Here is a 19,319-nt window from a genome sequence, read left to right as displayed (position 1 = left end):
ATGTAACCTTTCATTTATTTAACAGCTATATAAGCAATAACATTATGAATTAACTACACTGGTGTCAGACATCACTCTGTCCCAATGCTACTAGTAATCATTTTGTCACTGAATACTTGAATATTCAATCACAAACTCTTGGTAAGGTTGGAGTGTATCTGATTCAGTACTGCACTTTTGGGCCACAGTGGGTTTATCTGAGCACACACCATTTGAATTCAATAGCAAAGTTCTATCACTTCTCTGCTCTGGGTTTTTGGTTTTTTTTTTGTTTGTGTTTTGTGGGGTTTGGTGTTTTTTTTTTTTTTTGTGAAAAAGAACTCTTTAGGTTATTCAGTTTTGATTAGCTTTAAAGGCATGGATAATTTTACTTCATCTGTATCAGATGAATTCTACTTGTGTCTTTTCTGTTTGTCATGACTTACAGGGTTAGTATAGCTACACATAGTAATTTATAGCTACAAATGGTAATTTATAGCTACAAGAGTAATGGAGAAAGAGGGTGCCAGGAAGGGGTTAAGAAGTCAGAATTTTCATACTGTAGTGTTGGCAAAATACAAGGCCTGGAGTTGGGGATAAAAGATGCATGTATGATGGGTGCTGTGAATCCATAATGCCTCCTCAAGTGCTGCTACTATTGCCTTAGCTCAAAAGCATTTAACACCCACTTTGCCTATTCTGGTCATAAACCTTTTCAGAGTGGATAGGAAATCTGCCTCACTATGGTTTGTTTTCAAAGTGCTTCTTTCCCATCCTTGAGGTTTCCATAGCAACCTGGATAATTAGTTTGAGTTGGAGCATCCTGGCCTGTCCTGTCTGCTCCTAAGTTCTGCTGACATCTTGCAGGTATCATGTCCTCTCAGCACACTTGGGAGTGACTGGTGACAGTTGGCCATGAGAGTGCTGGCCCTTCCCAAAGAGTAACCCACTCATCAAAGTGACAGATGTGTGCTTTCTCCTCTTTTTTCCTGTTTGATTTGCCTCCTCCTCCTATGCAGTGTTCAGAACAGCTTTGTGGAATTATTGCCAGCTCCATTGAAGCTGGCAGGTGCTTGGTGGCTCACACTGGGAAAGCACTTCTCGAGGGAGCTGGGAGGCCTTGTTTTAAGTAAAGAACGTGGGGACAGTATTGAAGAATTTTAATCAGAATAAGGAGCAAGGAGGTCTGTTCTATGGCCCCCATTGTTTGTTTGATTCAGGTTTCCCAGCAGAAAAAAATTTTTTATCTGTTCACACAGATTTTGCTGTCTGAGCAAAACTTAGAGCAAAATCTTCACATGATGGGATCATCCTGACAGACAGTGCTCACTGGATCCAGAATGGTGCTCAGCTGAAAGTTGTTCCCATCTAAACTTGTGTGTGCAGCTGCTTTGCTGGTCACAGAAGGTGTTACTTGTTCTGTTGCTCTGCTCCCATTGTGGAGGCATCGCATAGATCCATGCTGAAGAGTGGGTTGACATTACAGCTGATCTCTGAAATGCCAGTGCCTGCCCTCTGCCCCTGGGCATGTGTTTCCAGCAACACCCTTGTGCCAAGGCAGGCTGCCATGCACATGCACATGGAAGAGCACATGGACTGGAAAGAGCCTCAGTGTTGGATGGGATTTGTAGCTGTGACTTATCACAGACTTATCATTGGGTCCTTGTCATCATTAGGGAGGGCTGTGGGAAGGCTTCTTGTCCTGAAAACTTCATATGCAAAAAAAAAAAAAAAAAAAAAAAAAAAAAAGGCAAAAGATAAAGCAGGAGTGAGCAGAGACATGAGTTGCCAGAGGATGTACTGCCCTAGATGTACACCCCACACTTCCTGGCTGGTTTGTCAGGGTGCAGAATCTACATGGTTCCCAGTTTCTGTTCCCCACCTCCTGCTTTTTGGAGGCAGATCTGTGTGAAGGAGGAGACTGTCCAACTGACATGGCATGCCTTTAGCTTGAGATAACTGAGGGAGCTTGGAGAGGAGAGTGCAGGAAGGTGCAGGCTTCTCGATTTTTTTGGGAGAAGCAAGGGCAAGTGGTGGAAGAGGGATTAAGAATTGCCTGGTGGTGTTATCTGTTGGGAAGCAGTGGGAGAGAAAGGGAGGGGAAGTGGTGGTCACACCAGTGAGACAGTGTCTGACAAACTGTACATAATGCAAAATTTGCCAATACGTGCACTTTCAGAGCACTGACGGGGCCATGACAGTTCGTGCCAGAGAAGAGATTGTTACCCTGGAATAAGCTGACAAGCCAGCCTGAAGAAATCCTCCCAGGCCTCAGGACAAGGAGATCGATTGTGTGAGCCAGGGCAGGGTAGACACAGGACTCAGCATCTTGGTACTGCAGCAGCTACAGGTAGAAAAAGATGCCCTGAGCATTGGCTGCTTCTCTGTAACACCCCTGTATTTTGCACTGATCGTCTCTTCGTGGTGACCTTGCCAGTTATTTCCTGGCTTCCCTTGCAGAGACTAAAGTAGCTCTATTTTACCTTAGAAAAGATAATTCCTCAGCTTTGGGCGCTATGGGCTTTCATCTGACAGGAATGGGGTTATGCTTTTTTTCTTTCTGCTTGTCTGCATTAGCACCACTCTGGCTCCTCTTTGCAAGGCAGAGCTTCAGTTACTGAACCATCACTCAGCAATTTACTACTTTGCTTGTTACAATTTTTGTCTAGTCTCCAGAAACGTTTAGAGATTGAACAAAAATGTCTCAAGAATTAGGTTACTTGAAGCCTGATAATTCAATTGTCAAGAAACTTCTGCTGTTAATCTCTAGACTGCAGTTGATTTCTTTCTTGATTGCTTACAAATAGACTTATAAAGAAAAGAAAAAATGAAATTCATTCTGCTGAAATAAGTGGATGTTCTACAGTGCTTTTAGCTGCAGAAGAAAATGGAAGATGAAATCCATCAGAAGTGTTAAGATCTGATTTGTGGCACCAACTTAAGATTTTTAATCTTGACTCATACAGAAAAGATTTTCCTTTTGTCTGACATTCAAAGCAGACAGAACCTTTGTGGCTATGTTCTCTGTTTGGTCTCTCTCTCACCTAACAAGGTCAGGCCTTCCTTGTTATATTTGAGATGTGTGGTCACTTCTGTCCAAATCTCGGAGAGGATGGGAGGTCTCAGAAATAATTCAATTCCACTCTTGCAAAGCTCAGCAGTCGGGTACAGAAGAGAAACCAAGACAAGTGCTCTGTGCTCTGACAGCTCTGTGTGATTCTGGGTCTCCCTGGCAAGGAGCAGGAGAATCCTCCTCTCCTTGCTGCCTTGCCAGTAGTATTTCTGCTCTCCAGCTGACTCGTGTCCCAGGAGGCAGCACAGAATGCATGGCCATCAGCACTGTCCCAGCCACCAGCTCAGTGTGGAGCATGTCGAGGGTTGGAAATTCCCAGGATTCATCAGCAAAGTTCTTCCCTGCACACAGAAAGTCTTTTTTCTTCCTAGACCTTTTTAATAACTTTGTGGGGCAAAACACTTCTTCCAGATTTTGAACCTGAGACAGAATGTCCTGAACTAGAAATCTTAATTTCTGTGCTGCTTATTTGATAGGGTCACAGTAACAGCTGGACATGGTAATACCTTGACAGTTAAAGCCATGGGAGGGTAGAGGTTTTACTTCATGTGGCAGCAACTTGTACCAGGAGGGATATTCAAAGCAGAGTCAGTATCTTAATTAGTTTAAAGTATAGTTTCACTCTTTAAAGAGCTGAGTTTTCTGCAATCACTGGTCTTCGGTCATTGGAACCCCACATTTTTCTTGTGTCCTCATATCACTGTGCCCTGATGCATCAACAACAGTGCTGGGAAAACCTGCCATCCCTTCTGATGCCTTTGAGGCCAAACAAGAGAAATTTAATGTAGCAGTTTTTTGTCAGGAAACACTTCGCAGCTCTCTTTCAAAACAAAGAGTTTTATTACTACATTTGTTATTAGTGTGTGATGACAGCCAAATGCTGTTAACTTGTGAAGTGCAACTGAAAGACTGACTTTTCATTTCAGCTGTCACTTTACAATTTTAACAATTCTATGTAGAGAATAAAATAATAAATTTCTGTGAGAAGCATTCATACATTCAAACATTTTAGTCTGTACTTTCTCCTAATGGCATGGGGCAGAAAGTTTATGGGATTTATTGCAGCTCGTAAAAAGGCAGGCAGGACTGAAACTGAGATATTTGAGGAAAAAGGAGCTTTGAACACACATATTTTGTATTAACTGTATGGGATCATGAACTTCCCAGAAGTCCTGACAAGTGTTTGTAATGTCTGCCAGGATCATACCATGAAGTTCTCTGTAAAAAAGAAAAAGTTGGGAATCAATAACATGGCTGAATTTTCCACTCCTTACTTTAGGGAGACTTGGAAAGAAATTTTTTCGGTTAAAACAGCCAAATTATATATAAAAATGAGACATGTACAAATGTGACAAACCTTTTCTCTTAAAATGCTATTTTATGTAAAACTTAACTTAAAACCTCAGTGTCAAGGGGGCACCATTTCTGTGGCAGATTTCCTGGTGAGATGTAAAAATCCTTCCGTGCTCCTATAATCTTACACTGGACATAGCCAGTTTGAAACATCCCTCAGAGAACTTGCCCATCCTAGCAGATGCATTGGGAAGAGCTTTCTGCTGGAAGTTTCCATGAGCTGCCTGCAAAGATCCCAGCGGCAGCCTGAGCCTCCTGCTACCACTCACAGGTGCCTTGCTGCATGGCTGCCCTCCACTATATGGCAAGTGCTGGTAGGGGATTTTCCTCATGCTTGATTACCTGAGGCTTCTCCCTCATCTCACACTGTGGGGAACAAAAATCATGGAGCTTGGGGTGTGAAGGGAGACTCCAGCCCGTGGGGGGCTGGGAGCAGAGTGTGCTGCAGAACAAGTCCGCAGAAGCCAAATCTTCTCTAGCCTCTGGAGATTTCCAATCCTGCAGCTAGGGCTTTACCAACACCTGCCTGCTGCAAAGGGGAGATGTGCTTATTCCTCACCTGTGCTGTTGGCTGCAGGGCTCTCCATGGCTGCCCCCAAATGATGCCCGACAGGATGCCCCTTGGCATGGCCCAGGGGAGTGTGAGGGATTATCCTGAGGCAGTCGGCTGCTGGGCTGGCTTGGCTTTGATTTAATTATTTCAAGGGGAGAAAATGTTAAAAGGCTACTGAAGTCAAAACAGTAGAAAAGAAGGTAAAGGATATCCAACCAAATACATAAGGAAAGGGAAATGAGAGCCCTGAGTGCATAGCTCTTGCAAGTTAATTCCCTGGTGTAAATGCATTCAGATGTGCTGGAGAGAGGCCAGGCTGCCCAGGTAAGCTGCCTTCTGTGTGCTACAGTTTTGTTATGATAGCTAGAAAGAAACAACAGTTTGTTTTTCTCCAGGCAGAAGCGTAACAGTGGGTTTCACCTGGGTCTTGTTGGATAACTTGGGTTCCCCCATCAGAAAGGTACACTTTGGAATTTAAATCAGATGTGCATGCAGAGAAAGAGACACGAAGACTTCTGCTTTCAGAGGTAGTTTGTATTTGCTGCCTGTTTATTAGTGTGTCATCTCCAGTTTGTAAGCAGTATCTGTTAGGTCACAGTTGGCTGAATGTTTTTATTGCTATTTTAAAAATGGTTGTTCCAAGATACAAATTCTAGTGGCGAGAGAACAGCAACTCCTTAAGTTGAGTGAGGCACTGTGTGGTGGCTGGAAACACCACCTGCCAGGGCAGAAAGAAGTGGCTTTTACTCTTGAGTATGTTTTGGGAGGATATTTGAAACTTACGTGGATTAAGGCATCTGTCTGGGAAGCAGCTTATCCTGCAGGCTCTCAAGGGACCCCATCAGCTCTGACAGACAGCAAAGTAACTGCTCTGTTTTGGGACATGAACTGTGGTGTTCACTATGAGTGCCCAGCTACAGGTAGTTTCTGTAAAAGCCCCGGGCCTTCAAAAATTGCTTATCCTACAGGAAGAGGTGGGTATCCATCCCTTTTTATCCATCCCTACATCCTCCTTTTAATTGCTCCTTTCCCTTCTATGGTATGAGATCTGATAGCCAGCAAATGCTGTGTGTGTGTTTCCCAATAATCACATTTTAAAATGAATAACCAGATGACAATTTCCATGCTGGTAACTTCTATGCTGTTTCAGCAGCAATAATTGTGTCTCCTCCTATAAAACTGAGGATTTAACTACACAAGGCCCCAAATATGAATACAAAATGTTCCTAGTTCTGGTAAAGGTTCCATACTGTGTCTGTGCAGTGTGCTGGCATACAATGTGACTTCATGAAAGGAAATGAAATCTTGAAATCAGGGAACAAAATGAGCAGAACACAAAGAAGATTAAATATGATGAAATGAAAAAACACTAGAAAATTCTGAAAGTGAAAATATTTAAATGGAATGGGATGACATAAGGTACAGTGAAAAGTTTTGAAGCTTGCCGAAATGACACATACTGAAATCTCAAAATCAAGGAACGAAGTGAACCACAGAGACAGAAAAAGAATTATGATGAAATTTGCTCAGGTGCACAGCATGTGGGTGGTAGCAAGGAGCAAGGTGTGGAGGAGCAGTGTTGGGGTATAGCTGTGGTCCACTTGGCAAGCCTTTTGTAGCTGCAGTGTCCCTGGAGCTCTGGGCTTTGTTAGGGCTAGGGTTTTCTTAACCCTAACCCTGAGTGGAGCAGTAAAATCAGCATTTTCTGTGACTGAAGTGCTCAGCCCATGGGTGCTGCCAAGGAGAAAAGCGTGGAGGAAGCAATGGTGGTGCAGTGCATTGGGGTTTTTTGCAGTGGATTGGAACGTGCCAAAATGATGCTCATTGAACTCATGCAATTCCATTTGAAGAATGAAAATTCTTCATTTCATGAAAGGAAATCAAATCTCCAAACCAGAGAAGTAAGGTAACCAAGCACACAGGAGAGGAAGTACAAGAAATTAAAAACAATTGAAAGAAAACCTGAAAATTATGAAATTGAGAACTTTTAAGAGGAATGGGATTACATAAATTGCAGTGTAAAGTTCCAAAACTTTTCTAAATAATACCCATTGAATTCTCCATATCAGGGAGCAAAGTGAGCTGAACACGGAGGAGAGGAATTATGATGAAATAAAATGCAATAAAAAAAAAGGAATATCTGAAATGAAATGAAAACAAATAAATTGAATGGGTTGACATGAAGTGCAGTGAAATGGACTGAAACTTGCTGAAATGTTACTCATTGAAACCACAAGATTTCATTTCCTTTCATTAAATAATGCTGGGAGAAAGTGAAATTAAGGCCATTATTTAAACTACTTGAGTAAATATTTTTTTTTTGTTAGTGCCTTGGAGATCTGACTCTGGGGATTATGTCACAGGATATATTTTCTAAATTTTCTCAAATAATATCTTCAAGGCCTCTCAGTTATTACCATGGTGATCTTGCTCCAGCTCAGCATTGAAATGTCCCAAAGCATTTTATAATGATATTTGTGAGGGTATTAAATATATTTGAGTTTGCCTTCATACTGAATTTTCTGTAGGAAACCAGACAGGCAGTTTATACTGGGATGTGTGTTGAAGTTCAGATATCAAGTCAACCAACCTGTTTTTTGACAGAACCTTGGATACTTTTGGGCTAGAGCAGATGAAATTTGCCTTGCTTTGAATAAATGTGTGATGTGTTTCTGCACTGCCAGAACAAGGCTCCTGTGTCATCTTGTTTTTGCATGAGAGGCAAGCTCAGCCCCAGAAATCCTCCAAGTTGGTCATCAGGCTTGTCTTAGAGGGCTGTACTGAGGAAACAGAGTTCGGCCTTTGCTGTGCTGCAGAATCGAGTTGTCAGGAATTTAAGTGGTTGTATGTAAATGGAGCTTTTGGAGAGAAAGTTGTTGCACTGCAGCAGGTATGTATGGGCTAAATTTAGGCTCTAAAATAAACTGTAAAAAACACAGCCTTCTGCAAGCTGGAATGACTCAATTTGACCAAACATGAAATTGTTCCCTCATTAAGCTAATAGTATCTCCCAACAAAAAGGCTTCAAACTGACCCTGGCCTCTAAAGCTGCCTTGGGGAGCCAAGAAGCCAAGAGATTGCAGCCAGGTGTTTCATAAAGCCAAGGCCCTTAATGTTGCTTTTACACTGGCAAGGAGCAAAACAGCCAGCCTTCTGGAAAGACGCTAGCAAGTGCCTCTGGTCCCCACTCTCCTAAAACTGTGATCTTGTTCCATTTTATCCCCTTTGAGACAGGGCTGTAATTAAAATGTTTTTTTTTTTTTCCCGGTGCAGGTCCTGAAACATTGCCACTGATAAGGCAATTTGAAAGGAGGAGGGACCACTCCTAAGTTACCCAAAGACAAGGTTGAGAGTTTCTGATGGTGAGCTCACAAAAACAAGGCCATTTCTGTGTGCTGGACTATGGCACAGGATGTGTATTGTGTTCTGGGTTTTTTTTCAGAGCATTTGTCCTCTGCACAAAGAATGTGTTTTATGGCAAAACACAGTAAACTTGCACTGGCTGCAGGTGCCCCAGCTTGGGCACAGACCCAGAGCTGCTGGGGTAAGTGTAGATTCCACTGTGGGCTAATTGACAGTCTATGCTGGCAGCGCCCTGGGTGCCTCCGCAGTGCGGTGCTGCGCTGCGTGTGCACGCTGAGCATGGGGTACTGCGTGACTGACTGCTCGGCAAACCTCAGGGCCCTGAGTGCATTGTCCTTGTCCCTTCAGCATCTCGGAGCAGAATTCCTGACACTGTTGCTAAGCCTCCGCTTCCTTCCTGGTTCCTAACCAAGCTTCAAAAATATCCTCGAGTGGGTGAAGCTATACTGGAGAGTGTCTTTATGGGAATCATCTAACATGAGCCCTGAAGAGGGGACAGACGAACCATTTCAGGCTCTTCCTCCCTCATGTGTTTCTACTCCCCCTCCCTCTAGCTCCTTTTCTATTCCTATCATAAGTTTTTCTTACGCTGTTGGGTTTTTCTATCACTGAGAGTGCTTGGCACACACAGCTTTAAAGCATGGTTCCAGCTGTCACTAATTTGCAAGCTTTTGTTTCAGCTTAGTAATGCTTGTACACCATTTTCTGTCTGAGGATCTCATTCTGCATCATAACAAAGAAGCACCACAGAGCCCACAGGGGAATGGAAAATTTTAGAATCCCTACTAAATGGAAAACAATGGAGTCACATTGAAGGAGGTATTTAAGCTTCGTTAGAGGTGGCAAACTTGGGAACAAGATCCCAGAGTGCTGCTTAAACCTCTGATGCTGATAGTTCTTGTCTAGGTCCATTCCATGTGATCTCTGCATCTTACATCTGGGCCACTGTGACATTAGGGTTTTCAGATTTGGGCTTGCCTTGGCGCTTCCTTTAACCATGGGTTTATTACTCTGACGGGTAGTGATCAGCTGAAAGCTGATGTGACGGGTCTGTCGGTTCTCTTTCATAGCCATAGAAATCAGGGTATTGATTAAAAAAGCAGCCTGGTGAAACGCAGAAAGCCGAAGTGCCGCTGTGGCAGTCCGGGACCCCCCTGAAGCTCCACTGGGTGCCGCGGGGCAGGAGAGGGATGCCCTGGAGGTTTAGGGGAGAGAGGAGGCGGGAGGGGGGGGCGACGGGATCGAGCGCGATGGCTCCGCCGCCCCGAGCTCTACCCGACACCCCCGCTCCGAGGGGACGCGGCGGGCGGGGGCGGCGGTGCGGGGACACGTCATGCGGCAAGGAGAGCCCGGCCGGCCGCGAGTGGGCTCCGCTGCGGCCCGAGTGTGCTGCCGTCTGAGCATGCTCCCGCGGGACTCCGCCGGCTATATAACGGGGCCGGGGTGCCGCCGGCAGCGGCTCTGCTGAGGCAGCGGGGGAGCTCCGCTCTACACCGCGCTCCGCTCCTCACCGTGCTGCGCCCCTCACCGTGCTGCGCCTCTCTGCACCGCTCCGCGCCGCTCGGTACCGCGCTCCGCTCCGCACAGCACTCCGCTCGCACCGAGGTCTCTCCGGACAGCAGCGGTCCGCACTGCTCCGCACGGTACCGCAGCACCCCGCGGGGCCCGTCCCTGCCCCGCCGCCGCTGCCCGCCGGAGCCTCGGCGCCCGGCACGGCCGAGGCAGCGCGCCCCGCTCCGCCGGCCCCGGCCCCCGCGGCGGGCTCTCCCGCGGGCGGCAGGATGGCCGCGAAGCCGGCCGAGCTGATGGGCATCTGCTCCAGCTACCAGGCAGTGATGCCGCACTTCGTCTGCGTGTCCGAGGAGTTCCCGCCGCCCGCCCGCCCCGCCAAGACCCCCAAGGGCAAGCTGCGGCGGCCGCGGCAGTCGCGCTTCAAGACGCAGCCGGTGACTTTCGACGAGATCCAGGAGGTGGAGGAGGAGGGGGTGTCCCCCATGGAGGAAGAGAAGGCCAAGAAGTCCTTCCTGCAGTCGCTGGAGTGCCTGCGGCGGAGCACCCAGAACCTCTGCCTGCAGCGGGACCGCCTGGGCAGCTGCCGCCTCCGCAACAGCCTCGACTCCAGCGACTCGGACTCGGCCCTCTGAGTGTGGCGGGGCTCGGCGGAACCCGGTCCGGCAGCGGCGGCACGGACTGAGCTGCAGGGAGCCGCGCCGCCGCCGGCACAGGAGCGCCTGGACGGGCAGCCGGGTCGGGATGTTTTCTAAGAAAGCGCTTGTACCTTCGTTTCTATTTGATTGTATGAAACTCACCATTTAAAAGACAAAAAAAAAAAAAAAAAAAAATTTTTTTCTATTCGTTAGAAGAAATGAGCTGTTTTAGATGCATTGAGCTGCTGGACTTTATATTTATTTTTGCATTTAAACTGTTGACTGCATTAATTTAATATCTTTCTACCTGAATGTCTGTTATTATTTCCATATAAGAGTAATAAATCTGATATATTTGCACAGTACTTACTGGGCTGTCCTTATTTCAGGGATCCAGCTGTCCTTGTTCAGCGTTGAGGAGTAAAAGGATTTAAAAGCTGTTGGTAGCCAGTGCAGAGCCAGCAATGCTTTTCTTGGGGATGCTGCTCAGAGAGGTTTTGCAGGCTGTACTGTCAAGTATAAACTAATGAGACAAAAGTCGAGTTAGACTGATTTTAAACTACTTTATTTACTTCTTTGAGATCTTTGTGTTAACCTGACTTGAGGATTAAAGAGCATTTATAACTGGTGCCAAAGAGCCTTAATGCAACTGGGCAAGCCTCTTGCATTCACAAAAATATGTATTGCTGAAATATTGTATTTTCATCCAAGTGGTTTTGTCTCTTTTCCCCTTCCCCTTCTGACCCATAAATTACTTAGTGCTGCAGACGGTTTTGGTAATTGGTTAGAATGCAGTTTTATTCACTAGAGCAATTGATACTATGTGGACATGCTTTTCTTGCAGTTTAAAGGTAAGGGGATTCTGATGATGGTAAATTTGTAGCAATGAGGCTTCTGTTGGGTTGCTGCATGTGTATGTGTGCAGGTGCATGTAAGATTTTCTCTGTCTGTGGGATAGATGCTGAAGAGCATCTGAAGCCCTCTGCAGAATGGAAACCAAATTCCTGGACTGGGAATATTCTGCCTGTATTTTCTCAATTTTCTTGAAACATTCCTGTGCTAATAGTGTAATCCTGTAGCAGCACCTTCCTTAAAGGCAAGCCTCTGGAAATGAAAACTTCCCAATCACAAGGTGTTAACTGATACTGAGCTGTAGCTAATATTTCTCTGGTATGATTTTCAGGGGATTTACAGCGTTTCTAATGTCATGGTTTGAGGTGCACTCATACTGATCAGTTGGAGAGATAAGGGCTGGGGCAGAGGAAGAAGACGGACATGGTGCTGGTGACACTGGTTGTCTTGACAGGTCTGAGAATCACAGACCTCTACCCTCTGGGCACTGAGGTACAGCAGATGACCCATGTGACTGGCTCCCGGTTACAGCAAAACTGAAGCTAGTCTCTTTCTAGCTTAAAGCTGAGGAAAATCTGGGGGGCGTGGGGTGCGGCTTGTTTTTGGACAGGTCCTTCACAACTCCCTTGCAGTACCAGCACCTCCAGCTGACCTCCAGCACCAGGGGAGGGTTGTGCAAGCAATTCATCAGGTAAGGAAACAGGTCTGGACTCTGACCCAACCTCCTCATAAAAAAGCATTTAAATGACCCCATGTGAATCCCTGCATGCAGCCTGTGAAACATCTTTTCTCCCTTTGCAGTTAGACCCTTGTGCCTACTGTCTCTGCATGGTACATAACATCTACGCACAAAGCAAAGCAACTTGACCTCCAGAACAACTTTCAGTCAGGCAGGCAAACTGTAATCAGTAAGACCTAATCAGTTACCAACAGCTGGGTTATTTTCCTCATCAAATTCCTAACAGTGCTTCAATTCTGGGAGTTCTGGGTTTGGGAAAGGGTTTTCAACATCTGCAAACCCTTTCCCAAATATCATGTGGGAACTCTGTAGCCATGTGTCTTATGTTGCATAATGTACACAGCTAATAAGCTCCATAAGATTTCCAGAGACTGTATAGTGTCCTTTCAATACTGCAGGTTTTAAGCTACTTTTCAGTTTTCCTTTGCTTTCAGGTATCACAGGTAGAAAGCCCTGTGATACACAAAGTGTGGGGTAGCTTCAAGAGGCTGTGAGTACATGATCCTTGTCCTCACTCCTAATTTTTGTTCAGCAGCTGGGGTTGCTAGCAGGCCCTCTACCATTGCTGTTGCCATCCCTCCTTCAGCGTGCAGCTGTGCTGCCACCATGCAGGAGGCACAGGAGGCTGTGCTGCACCAGCCAGCAGCAGGGCATTGGATACCCACTTCCTGGAAGGGTGAGAATAGCTGTGTTCTCTTTTCTGTTTCAAGAGACAAATGTAGATGTTAACACATCTACAAAGAGTATTTGAAAATCTGATGTAGCATGTTTGAGGAAAATGTCATATTCCAGTGGTTAGGCTGAATAAATGAGTTTCTCTTCATTGACATTTTTCTGTTCCATTTCAGAGCAAATAACATGGGAGATGCCAATGCTAAAGATAGGCTAGTGTTTATCTTCCAAACAGTTGCAATCAAGGTGAAAGGGTGAAAAGCCAGGGTGATTTAGCTATGTCCTGCAGAGGCCTTCCTGAATGCAGCTGGAAAAATAAACGTCCCTCCCAGTCTTCCTGTGCTGCTAATTTTGAAGGTTTCTTGTGCAGTACTTTTTAGCGTCATGACTATCGTGTCTATTTGTCCTGTAAGGATTGCAGGAAGACTTATTACATTCACTTTAGTGAGGGTAATGACTATATCAAAGGGGTTTGAGTCTGTCATCTGCTCCCTAGGCTTGAGATGTGGGTTGTACATTTCCTTTCAACAATTCACAGCTTAAAAGCATCCAACAGATGCCACTTACAGTGATGCATGGCAGTGAGTAGGCATGAGCGTTCCATGTCTGCACAGGTAGGAGCTGGAAGTCAAATGCTTATGGTGCAGCAGGATGTTTCTCAGGGCAGAGGTGAGACTGAGCACCCCAGGAGTGTCTTCAACACTATTTTTTTCCAAATTACAGGAAATTGCACAGGAGAATTTATCTTTAATGGGACTGCTTGTTATTCTCATATCACTTTATGTATAAATCATTCTCTCCTTGTGTCAAGGGGTTCATCCAGTCAGTAAAAACTTGAACTTAAAAGCAAATCTTTTATTCTCTTTCTGTTTTGTGTCCAGTCCCCTCCATGCCTGTCAGCATTTCTCCCATGTGCTTGTTTTTAAATGCTGTGTTATTGTAAAGCTCATCATGCTGGTGTGGGGGGTCCGTACCTCCATGCCTTATTTTGGCCTGATCAGTGTAGAGGGGATCTGTGAACAGTGAAGTATCTTTGCTCTACCAGAATCAGGAAAAAGAAATCCTCTCTGTTCATCTTATGAGAAAGCTTTTTCTGTTCTTTTTGCAATCATTTTAGCTAGGTTTGTTCAGTAATTAATGGAGGATTTCTGGGTGCAATTTAGTGTCCACCTCAAGAGGTTGAGGACAATCTCCTCTCCTAGCTGTGTGTGCACCAGTTCTGCTCTTGCATAACTTCTCTTACCCCTGGATTTCCAATAATTCACTGGCAACACTTCAGAGTGGAGCTGTTATCAGGAACAAATATGAGAAGGTGCTTGCAATTCCTGCAGGGTTTTGTGCTGGGATCCTGAAAATGCATTTGCTTTAGGAGCTGGTTAATGATGACCCTTATCAGTGCTGGGGATCTGACCCTGCAGGAGCACAGTGGACAGACTGGGGTACTGCTGTTGGTAAGAAGCACCACACTGCTGTTATCTAACCTCCAAAGTGCCAGCAGAGCCATGGGACAAAACACAAACCGAGGCATCTATTTAATTGTCAGGTTGACAGCAAACAAATTGCAGTGTAAGAGAGGCCAATGAGTGAGCTCTAGCAAATCTGGTTGCTGTGGTTTCTCAAATGTCAGCAGTGCCAGCAGTTTGCTGGCTGCCTTCCATGAGGTTTGGCTCCCTGGCAGCTTGTGTGGACCTCAGCCTTCAAGGCCCTTGGTCTTAGGCTTTTGAGCCACCACCAGAGAGACCAGCATGCTTCTCCAGGCTGCGTCGAGCCTTGTTTGAACCTCAGCTCCCATGGCATGGCTCAGCCTGGGCTGTCTTTTGTACATTGGGCATGCATTTCTGTGGGGAGAAAAACCTTGGGGAGGTGCAGATAACCCACAATCCCTCAACAGAGCTCAGACTGTTTGTGCAGTGATGGTGCAGTGATGGATTTACAGTTTGACTTTTCACAGCCATCCTAAATAGAGTGTGCAAGCTGCAAGCAGTGTTTCAGCAAGGCTGGCTCCTAGCTTTAGGGTATTTTTTAAGCTGTAAAGATGCAAGATTACATGCTGAGCAGAAAATAATCAGGTGTTCAGTAACAACACAGCAAGAAGATCTCCATTCTCTTGAACTAGGGGGCTAGTGACAGGACAGGGAGGTCACCAGGTCAACCTTGAGGGCTTTGCCAAGTAGTATGTGGACTTCTCCTTGAGTAGCCTGAAGTCAGGTGACTGAATTTGGAAGAATTCATTAATTGTGGGAATGAATTAATTCTTAAGCAGCATCTTGCCACATGTATGTGTGTGTATCCCTGTGCCTGATCTGTGTAGTCTGGAGTGAGTGCTGCTAGTAGCAGAGCAGGCCAACCTTTGACTGTACAACAAAGCACTGCCAGCTATTTAATTGGCAGTGCAATTACTTAACTGGTCACAGGTAAGAAGGAAATTCTTCCTGCAAAACTGAGAGCTGTGAAATCAGTCATGTAACCGTTTCTTGTGCCAGAGTATTAGCTTTAAGGCTATTAAATGTGTAAAGTTGGTAATTATGCACTTGTGACTCCTGTGTTAGAAAATGCCATGGTATGTTACAAATAGCTTAGGGACAGATCCTGATTTTGGCTGCACTGGTGTCAGATTGGCTTTGGCTCAGCTGTACTCAGGAGTCAATCTGGATTTGCTCCTTGTTGCATTCATACTATTTGCTGATGTTGCTGAGCATGTTTCTGGACTGGCTTGAAATGTCCAAGACACTTCTTCCCTGCTCCATCATGCTCAGGATACTCTGAGGTTTCACACAACCTTCCACAGCCGTAACCATCCTTGTGTTTTGGAAGCAGTGTGAATGATGTATGTGCCCTTGGCTGGGACATCTGTCCCCTTCACCCATATGGAGCAGGAGCCAACAGCAGCAATGGTGAAAAGCTGGGGAAACTGGAGCAAGAGGGAAGGGGGCTTTCCTTCGTCTCCTCTGTCTGTCCATACTAATATGAGACTGCAGAAGACTTATTTTGAAACCAAGGTGAGGTTCACCTGGATCTGATCAAATAAAACAAGATCTACCCCAGTAATTTATTACTCTGTCCTAAATAGAGATTCTTTGTTTGGAAATGCTTGCATTAAAGAGGTTGAAGTTATTTATTAGGAGCTGGTGAAAGGGAAGTTTTCTTCTTTAGTGTGATTTAAAACACTGTTGTTATAGAAGTGGGTTTTTTTTCCTTCCTTGTGAAGAAAATTACCTTTCTTGGGCAAGAGAGAAGGGGATTGGTGAGAAAGGAGAGAGGGAGAGAGGCAGCACAGCTTGCTTGTGAAACAGCTCTTGGCTAATACAAAACCATGTGAAGGATGTTTATGTGCTTGTTACTTTTAATCTTGGATTCTTGCAAGTGAGAGTTTTCCCTTGGAGAAATATTTGGAGATCCTGACTGTGATGGTTAAAGATACATTTCAGGCTCTTTTCACAACAACCTCTAATGTCTGGGGGAGTTTCAATCTGATGACTTGAATGCTTTGGGGAAATTCAGCAAGGTAACATGGTTTTTTCATTGTTCTATATGTAAAAGCAAACAGAAGGAAAGCAGCATTGGACACATAGGTTATCACATGTGCTTACTGTTAAACATTTGCTGTTAAGAGAAGTTGGATGTATTTCAACTGGCTCAAGTGGCTGGCATTTGTTGGCTGGGATGTTCTGAGGTTCCCTGTGCTTTAGAGGCAGATTGGATGGTTGGTTTTTAAGGGGGCAGAAAGATGCAGAAGCACAGAAACCTGGAAGGACAGACCTCTGTCATTTGAGGAGTGAAAACAAAAATACCCAAACTCAGAGCAAAATTGGATGTGGCCTGCCTGCTAAGACAGCAAAGAAGAGCCATGGGAAGGACATGGATTTATTCAGAGGACAAGTGCCTAGCAATGTGATGTCAGGGTCTATAAAACCCCAGCTGTTTGGTGAGATCACCTGTGCCAAGGAAGCAGGCTTTGCTTTGCTGGAGAGCCTGGCACAGGGTCCAAGGCCCTCTGGGCCAGAGTCATAGAGTCATGGAATGGCTTGGTTTGGAAGAGACCTTAAAGATCACTCAGTTCCAGCTGCCCTGCCTTGGGCAGGGACATCTTCCTCTAGACTAGATTGCTCCATTCAACCTGGCTTTCAACACTCTCAGGGATGGGGCATTCACAAGTCCTCTGGGCAGCCAGTTCCAGGCTCCCACCACCCTCACAAGTAACCAATTCCTTTCTAATATCCAACCTTAACCTGAGCTTTTTTGTTTTAAAACCATGTCCCATGTCACCTGTCAGAGGCTGTGTGCAGCTCCTGGCAGGCCAGAGGCACTTGCTCACTGGGGACACAAACATTCTTTTGGCTGCTCAGAAGATATTTATAGGAACTGGGGAGAAAACAGTGTTCTGCCACTGCTGGTGAACTGGATTTCAGGCTGAGGAAGTGGATGAATGGTATTTACACATTACTGGGATTGCATGTGGCCTTCTCAGGTGTCCCTTGCTCAGGAACCCAAGACTGGTGCCTTTCCTCCCTCTGCTATGCAGGGATCCCATGGTGTCTCTACATTAGGAAAGGGCCTGTTTTGTTGGTATGAATGTTAGTCTGAATCAGAGAGGATGGAGGGCTTCCTGTAAATATCTGAGGGAAGAGAGCATCATTGTGCCTGAGCTGAAATGTGGTTGCTTCAGGGGCTTAATGGAAAGGAGCTGACCAGCTGCACATCCAGATGCATGGTGGCTGACCGGGTCAGCCAGTGAAGGAAAACCTGAGCTAAACAGTGCCAGCAAGTAACACAAGAGTCCTTATGGGCAGTGATGTCCTGTCTCCATAGTATCTGTATGTGGCCAGGTTCCAAAACTGAGCACCCAGAGGGCATATTGCAATGAATGAGCTATTCTGACAGAAAGACAGTGTGCAAAGGTAGGCAATAAAGCAGTAACAAGAGGTTTCACTTAGCTTGACACAGACTGAGTAAATATTACAAAAGGGCGTGATAGTGATGCTGGTTTTGTACTGTTCTTTTAAGCAGTGCTTCCTAGAGCAAGAAGTCTGAGCACCCACAAGCTGCAGTGAGCTCCTGATTTTGCTCGGTGGATGTACAGATACAATGAAGAGGCACTTTGCAATAGAGATAATCAAGCATTCAAATTTCTTAGCTCTGCAGGGTGAAACTTCCTTCCCCCATCCTCTACATTAAACTCTTAGCTTCAAGGATGAAAATTAAAAGAACCCCAAAGGGTAAAAAAAGCTTGAGGATATCTAGGCTCTGGATATTCGGAGTCCATGATAAATGGATAAACTACCAGAAAGCCTTTTCAAAAAGTATAAAAATAGCTAGCATAGTTAAATAGTAGATGAAAGAATATTATTAGAAGTAAAAAGATAACCTGCAAAAAGCATAAGTCATGTCCAAAGGGAGAAAACAGAAAGGATCATAGATAGATACTTGGATGTTAAATGTGAAATCATAAAGAGAAGTGCTTAAAAAAAGATTTTGAAGAATTGCTTGTAAAAAGTCTAGAATTTTCTGCTGTAAACTTTTGGAAACACATTGAAAGAGATGTTCTATGCTCACTAGAAAGTCTTTGGACCCCTACCTGAATGGAGACTAAAGTGAACACTCAAGGAGAATAAGACAGTATCATAAAAACTAACTCTGTTCCCTGGAACATTGTAAATCAGCCATGTTTGACTATATATTCAAGACAACCTAGTCTAAAAGAGCAATTATTGATGACAAAAGAAATTCTGGAGTCATTGCAGGTAGTCTGAAGTCAACTTGCTGCTCAGCAACTATTAAGTGATAAGAATGTTGACAATTACTAGGAAAGTGTGCTGGTTTTTGCTAGGGTAGAGGTAATTTTCTTCATAGTGTCTGGTACAGGGCTGTGTTTTGGATTTGTGCTGAGCACAGGGTTGATAACACAGAGATGTTTTTGTTATTGTTGAGCAGAGCTCACACAGAGCCAAGGCCTTTTCTGCTTTCCATGCTGCCATGGTGGTGAGGAAGCTGGGGGTGCATGGGAGGTGACACAGCCAGGACAGGCGACCCCAAGTGACCAAAGGGATATTCCAGACCATATGGCTAAGTATACAAAGGGGGGCAGAAGGAGGAAGAGTGGGATGTTTGGAGTGATGGTGTTTGTTTTCCCAAGTAACAATTACACATGATCAGGCCCCACTCTCCTGGAGATGGCTGAATGCCTGCTTGTCCACAGTGAATTAGTGAATTGTCCACAGGAAACGGTGAATGAAGTCCTTGCTTTGCTTGTGTGTGTGGCTTTTGCTCTCCCTATTAAACTGTCTTTATCTCAACTCATGAGTTTTTCAGCTTTTACTCTTTCAATTCCCCCCTCAAACCTGCTGGTGGGGAGTGAGCGAGTGGCTGTATACCACTTGGTAGCTTTTTGGGGTTAAACCATGACAGAAAGAAATCAAGAGCAAAGCAAAAATCCTAATCTGGCAACCGTCTAAAATGACATTGATGTGGTATTGTGAATATCCTGTTTAGGCCTAGTAATTAAAAAAAAAAAAAAAATCTATATTTCCTGCTGTTGAACAGAAATTTAACAGTAGAACCTTTTTGTTCATGAAAAAAAAAAAACAAACC

The 19,319-nt window shown here is 45.0% G+C and overlaps 1 protein-coding gene across 1 annotated transcript; it reads left to right on the top strand.

Moving 5' to 3' along the window:
* Window positions 1-9,712: 9,712 nt before the first annotated feature.
* Window positions 9,713-10,833, top strand: C6H11orf96 (chromosome 6 C11orf96 homolog). The gene has a single exon (XM_053980579.1). The coding sequence runs from the start codon at window positions 10,103-10,105 to the stop codon at window positions 10,463-10,465; it is 363 nt and encodes a 120-aa protein (XP_053836554.1). The 5' UTR covers window positions 9,713-10,102; the 3' UTR covers window positions 10,466-10,833.
* Window positions 10,834-19,319: the final 8,486 nt, after the last annotated feature.

This window comes from Vidua macroura, chromosome 6 (assembly GCF_024509145.1).
Source record: "Vidua macroura isolate BioBank_ID:100142 chromosome 6, ASM2450914v1, whole genome shotgun sequence".
Taxonomy (NCBI): Eukaryota; Metazoa; Chordata; class Aves; order Passeriformes; family Viduidae; genus Vidua; species Vidua macroura.
Note: the sequence above shows the minus strand (reverse complement) of the source record. Positions and strands in the feature narration are given on the sequence as shown.

Bases quoted from the DNA above. Each gene is read 5' to 3' on its own strand.
- C6H11orf96 (XM_053980579.1), top strand. From the start codon at position 10,103: ATGGCCGCGAAGCCGGCCGAGCTGATGGGCATCTGCTCCAGCTACCAG.